The sequence below is a fragment of the Dryobates pubescens genome, chromosome 19 (genome assembly GCF_014839835.1).
Source record: "Dryobates pubescens isolate bDryPub1 chromosome 19, bDryPub1.pri, whole genome shotgun sequence".
NCBI classification, from domain to species: Eukaryota; Metazoa; Chordata; class Aves; order Piciformes; family Picidae; genus Dryobates; species Dryobates pubescens.
The window spans coordinates 17,155,548-17,161,145 of NC_071630.1; the positions used below are offsets into that span (position 1 = coordinate 17,155,548).

The 5,598-nt window shown below is 44.4% G+C and overlaps 1 protein-coding gene across 1 annotated transcript; it reads left to right on the forward strand.

The window, feature by feature from the left end:
• Positions 1 to 449: 449 nt before the first annotated feature.
• LOC104307848 (cytochrome b-c1 complex subunit Rieske, mitochondrial) lies at positions 450 to 3,921 on the forward strand. Its single transcript, XM_054170223.1, has 2 exons — positions 450 to 713; positions 2,670 to 3,921. The coding sequence occupies exons 1-2, from the start codon at positions 506 to 508 to the stop codon at positions 3,278 to 3,280; spliced, it is 819 nt and encodes a 272-aa protein (XP_054026198.1). The 5' UTR covers positions 450 to 505; the 3' UTR covers positions 3,281 to 3,921.
• Positions 3,922 to 5,598: the final 1,677 nt, after the last annotated feature.

Consider the following 5,598-nt stretch of genomic DNA (forward strand, 5'->3'; position numbering starts at 1 on the left):
GCCCAGGACACCCACTGTGTCACCTACATGCCGTATCCCCCACTCCACAAACTCCCCTAGACCCAGCCTGATATGAACACACGATTTCAAGATTCCATTTCGCTGCACTGAGCCGGGGTGTTCCCGACCACTCCTCCAGAGCCGTGCGGTTGCTGCATCCGGCCCCTCCCGCCATGACAGCGCTTGCTTAAGGAGGCTCAAGGGCTGCTCCAGCCCGGCATCTCCTTCCCGCCAGACAGCTGCGGCCACAGCCGGACCAAGATCTCCCCGCGCTCCCCAGGAACGGGAAACCAGCAACCGCCACGGCCGCAACAGCAGCTCCCGCACGCAACCACCGGCAGGAACGGCGCCGCACTCCTGCCGTGACGTCAGAGGTGCCGCCCAACGGCGCTGCCGTGACGCTCCCCTGCGCGCCTGCAGGCCGGCGTGACGCCAGCGCGCGTGCGCGGTTCCCGCTGCCTGGAAGGTCGCAGCGGTGACCGGCCCAGCAGCTACTGTCGCCGCCATGCTGTCCGTGGCCGCCCGCTCCGGGCCCTTCGCGCCCTACCTGTCAGCCGCGGCACACGCCGTGCCCGGCCCGCTGAAGCCGCTGGCGCCAGCGGTGGTGCGTCGGGCTGAGGTACCGCTGGACCTGAAGCGGCCTCTGCTGTGTCGGGAGTCGATGAGCGGCCGGTCGGCCCGGGGGGACCTCATCGCCAGTGCCAGCCTTAGCGGTGCGAGCTGGGGCCGGGACGCCGCAGGGCGGGCCTTGGGGGAGCGCCGGGGAAGACAGTCGGGGTGGGGGCGGGCGACGGCCCCATCTCCTCGGCTCGGCAGGCTGAGGCGGGCCGGGGGCTGAGGCGCCAGGGCCTTGTTTCTAAGCGGGAAGCGCTCGGCCTATTCCTTCGGGGAGAACCGGGGCTCCCAGCAACAGCCGGCGAGGTCAGCCTGGCAGGCAGAGTCATGAGGTCGTTGAGAGGTTTTGGTTGGTGCTTGTTTTTGAAAACCATACGTGATTTCTCGTTGTCGTATTACGGTAACACATATACGTTGCCTTTGGACGACGCTCGGGTGGATATTAACTTTGTAGCTGGGAAGATGTCGGGTCATCAAAGCAGAGGTGTGCAATGAGAGCACATAGTGCGTTTTATTTAACCGTGAACTCATTGTGGCAAAACCTTCGCAGTTTCCTCTTGGAATCGCTATATTTCCCCTCAGTTCATGCAGCGTTCAGAAAAGCTTCAGCTTGGGAAAGTTACTCCCAGTTCGTTCCTGCAGAGCCAAAGGGCAGGTCTTCATGAAACAGGCCGATTTACGTTTCAGGGAGGACAGCTGCCCTGCCGCTGGATATGGCTTAGCAGTTGCACGGGATAACTGTTAGGTAGGATAGTCATGCAGGTCATAGAGGTGGCAGTGCCTTGTGGAAAACGTTCTAGTGGTTACAACTACATACTTCACCTGACCCTCAACTTTAAAGGATATGTTCGGGTGAAAATTGTACCAATCTGTAACTAAAGTAGCTGATAGTTGTATTTTTAGTTCTAATTAACATCAATCATGCTTTTTACTGAGCATGAGGAATTTTTAGAAGTTAATTGTATTGCTTATTATTAAGGATAGTTCTGAAACAAATTAGTGTGGCTTACTCATAGAATTTTGAATTTCAATTTAATTTCTTGGCAGTTAAAATCCTATGGATGACACCTCTGAGTTACTCATAAATAAGTGTCAATGTATTACACATTATATCATGCATAAATCCCTGAGAGTTGTATTAGGTACTTTGAGATGTTTTTTATTAACTTTGTGCCAGCTGCTAGAGAAAAATAAAGACTAAATAGTTTTTTCAATAACGGGTTGCACTTTGGCAAGTAGTGTGTTCTGTCTAGGGCCTGTTCTTTTCTATGGCTTATAAATTTTGTTTGAGCAGACCTTTCTTGCTAGAGAGATTAATAGAAGGTTTCTTGGTCAGCCATTGCATCTTAGTTTAGCAGACAGGTTTGACATGGGAATCCCCTTTGAAAAGCTTGGGAATTCATTAGTTACTAGCTTTGTAGCTAAATCTTTCTACAAAGGGAGCCTGGCAAATTGGGGACTGCAGGTTGAAAAGTTACTGACTGGAGCAGTTAGCTTTGACAACAGATTAATGTAAAGGGAGATGCCTGGTACTGCATTTTTATGCTTAAAAATCTTTGGCCACACATGATTATTAAAGATATAGAAGTCATGTAAGGCAAAAGAAAGCAGAGAAGTCTTAGGCTACAAATGTGCAATCATTAGTAAATAAATGTCTTCATGGCAGTTCTTTTCAGGGAAACATTTGAATGGAAAATGTCTGTCTTGTCTTAGCTAGTTGTGGTATCTTGCAGGACTTTTTCCTTGAAGTCTTGTGAAAACCAGTACAGTTCACTTCAAATCCAGAACTTCTTAGATTTTTCAGTACTCTTATCAGGCATTGTGTAACTTTCAAAGAACAGGCAAAATGATTTTGCAGATCATCTGTTCATCTACAAAAAACATCTTCTGGAAACCCTTTTCTTACAACTTGAGATGTGTAATTAGTGGAATCCTACCCAGACTTTGGAGTAACTTCTACCCGTTATTCCAAACATGCAATAAAAAAAGTATCATTTAAAACACATTGTATTTTCTAACCAGAAAGTGTTGTCATTTCCTGTTTTTTCTTGCAGCACCTACCAGTGTTCGTTTCGTCCATAATGATGTCACAGTACCTGACTTCTCTGCCTACCGTCGTCAAGATGTGCTAGATCCCACCACATCTTCTCAAAGCAGCAGTGAAGCCAGAAAAGGGTTTTCCTACCTGGTGACTGCAACAACATGTGTAGCTGCTGCATATACTGCTAAGAATGTTGTCACACAGTTTATTTCCAGCCTCAGTGCCTCTGCTGATGTGCTAGCGTTGTCAAAGATTGAGATCAAGTTATCTGACATTCCAGAAGGCAAGAACGTGGCTTTCAAGTGGAGAGGGAAGCCCCTTTTTGTGCGGCACAGAACCCAGGCAGAGATTAATCAGGAAGCTGAAGTTGATGTTGCTAAACTGAGGGATCCGCAGCATGACTTAGACAGAGTAAAGAAACCAGAATGGGTCATTCTAGTAGGTGTCTGTACTCACCTTGGCTGTGTACCCATTGCAAACTCTGGAGATTTTGGCGGTTATTACTGCCCTTGCCATGGGTCCCATTACGATGCCTCTGGCAGGATCAGGAAAGGTCCTGCCCCTTATAACCTTGAGGTTCCAGCTTACCAGTTTGTTGGTGATGATGTTGTGGTTGTTGGCTGAATGACATAGTGCTTGCTCACTCATGTTCCTGTGAATGTACACTGAGAAGTGTTAAGTGAGATGCACAAGTACTGTAAAAACAGATGATGCTAAAAACAAATTAGCTGTCTAGATTGTCAACCAGAAGTATGTTCAAATGCTTCTCTGTGTTAAATTGTAATAAACCCGTGGAGTGAGCGCTCGTTCCTGACTTCTGCTAACGTGTGTTTATTTGTGTGCAGCCTTTGGTCTGAAGAGGTACTGCAGCACACACCAAGTATCTTTATGGAGCCCTCCTGAAAGGCTGCTGAATCAAGATAAACACTGAACTACAAAGCCATTGGGGTTTTTTCATACCACATAGTTTAGTTACCTGATGGATATTTTGGGGTTTTTTTTGGTGGTGGTTTTCACTCCATTATGGGAAGGAACATTTTTTAAAAAGATCTTGCCCTAAACTTTTTTGGAGTAAGTTTCAACCCTGTAAGATGTTACCCTTTTCCTTCCAGTGCATTTGTTTTCAAAGGAAGTGAAGGAAAAAGGTAAATAAAAACCTACCTAAATAGAATTCTTTTTCTTATATTGTTCAGAGGCAGCTTATAATTGCTTAGCTAGAATGAGAACATGTAACACCAGGAGGTCTGAAGTGCATTGAGGTTTTGTGCAAGTGAGACAAGATACAGCTCATGGATTTCACATTGAAGTACCTATACTGGCATGATAAATTCTGACCTGGAAATTATTTCCTTATAATGGCACCCAATTTTGACTGCCTGATAAAAAGATTGCATATTTAGCTCAATATATTTTTCTTTTTACACCTGTAATATGCTTTGAATTAGATGTTTTCACAAGCAGAAACCACTGTTTACTCTTAATACCTCTGCTTCATACTACAGTACAAAGTAAAAATCTCTCTCTACTGGCTACTGATGAGAAAGATGAATAACTGTTTCAAAAGATTTGTGTTGCTTCTAACTAAATAAAACCTTGCTCTTACCTCATAAGGCATATCTGGCATTGTGTATCTGATGGCCAAACTCTTGCTTTATTTTATAAGAAACCCCCTGCCTCTACATCTATATTTGTACATGCAAATAGTGTATGCCAGACTCGTAGAATGTAATAATGTAACCTTTGCTAGGGTATTTCTGTATCAGCTTTTGGAAGGTTGGGCATTCATCCAACAATTTTTTTCACCAAAATCATAGTACCACTGAGCTTGTCCTGTCACTTTTCTTACCCTACTGGAAGAGTTCTCCACGATCATTTAATTTAATTGAATGTGACAAAGATCTTCTCATCTTGGGCCAATCATTTTCCAGAAACATTAGTTTTTGAAGATCATTTTCTATTCTGACAGATAGCCTGTCTTACTTGTGATTCATATCAATAGATATAGGCCATTCTTATATACAGTCTATATATCATCAAACTTTCTCAGCCTGAATTTCTTGCCATCTCAGGGCTGCTCCATGGAGTTCACTAAAGGTTGCTATTGCCAGTGCTATTTATCTTCCAAATTTTTTCTCCTCTCTGCCTTTTCAGTTCGTTTCATTTCTCAGGCAAACATACTTCCACTTATGCCAGCAGATCACCTGCTATGCAGTAAGTATCACATCCATCAGTTTCTCCTGTAGACAGGAGTGACACTCCACAGGCTCTGCACTGAGTGCACTTCCAAACTCTGGTCCCCTACTTCATTTGCACTCACAACCCCAGTAAAAAAAAAAACATGATCAACTGGGTATATTAAAAGAAGTCTGGAAAATGAGGGATAAAATCATGGAGTCATGATCTAGCTTGTGGTTATAGACTAAACAGGCTTTATATTCAGAGCCCATCAATCTAGAAATAATTCTTGTCTTGATTAATCCAGTGGTTTTCTTCAAAGAGGTCTAAAGTCAGCATGGAATAAGTTGCTGTAATTGAGGCATGTAGCACGTAGGAAGTACAGCCTACAAGTACAATGGTAGTCTCTCGTGCTAAACTGAATAGTGCTATAAGACTTTACTCTTACGTGGCAAAATAAATATACCATGAACAGTAAGGAATTACAACTTCCTGACTGCCAAAGCCCTATTGCATACAATGTGGTCAGAGTCACAGTCTGTACCTTTGGTGAAGAAGATCTCTCGTAAATCTGTGACTGCATTTCTTCCCATAATGTTAATGATATTTAAGTAATTTTCCCTTCCATTTACCTTCCACAATGCTCAGAGGCAGCTGAAGTTGCCTCATTCTGTGTCTTTCATTCATCAGTAGTCTATTTCAGTATGTTTCTCCCAGGTGAGATATAATCTATTAATGTTTTTGGCAGTTTTTTGCATGCTGCTTTT

Bases quoted from the DNA above. Each gene is read 5' to 3' on its own strand.
- LOC104307848 (XM_054170223.1), top strand. From the start codon at position 506: ATGCTGTCCGTGGCCGCCCGCTCCGGGCCCTTCGCGCCCTACCTGTCA. The intron at 714-2,669 runs GTGCGAGCTGGG...TTTTTCTTGCAG, and splicing joins CGCCAGTGCCAGCCTTAGCG to CACCTACCAGTGTTCGTTTC.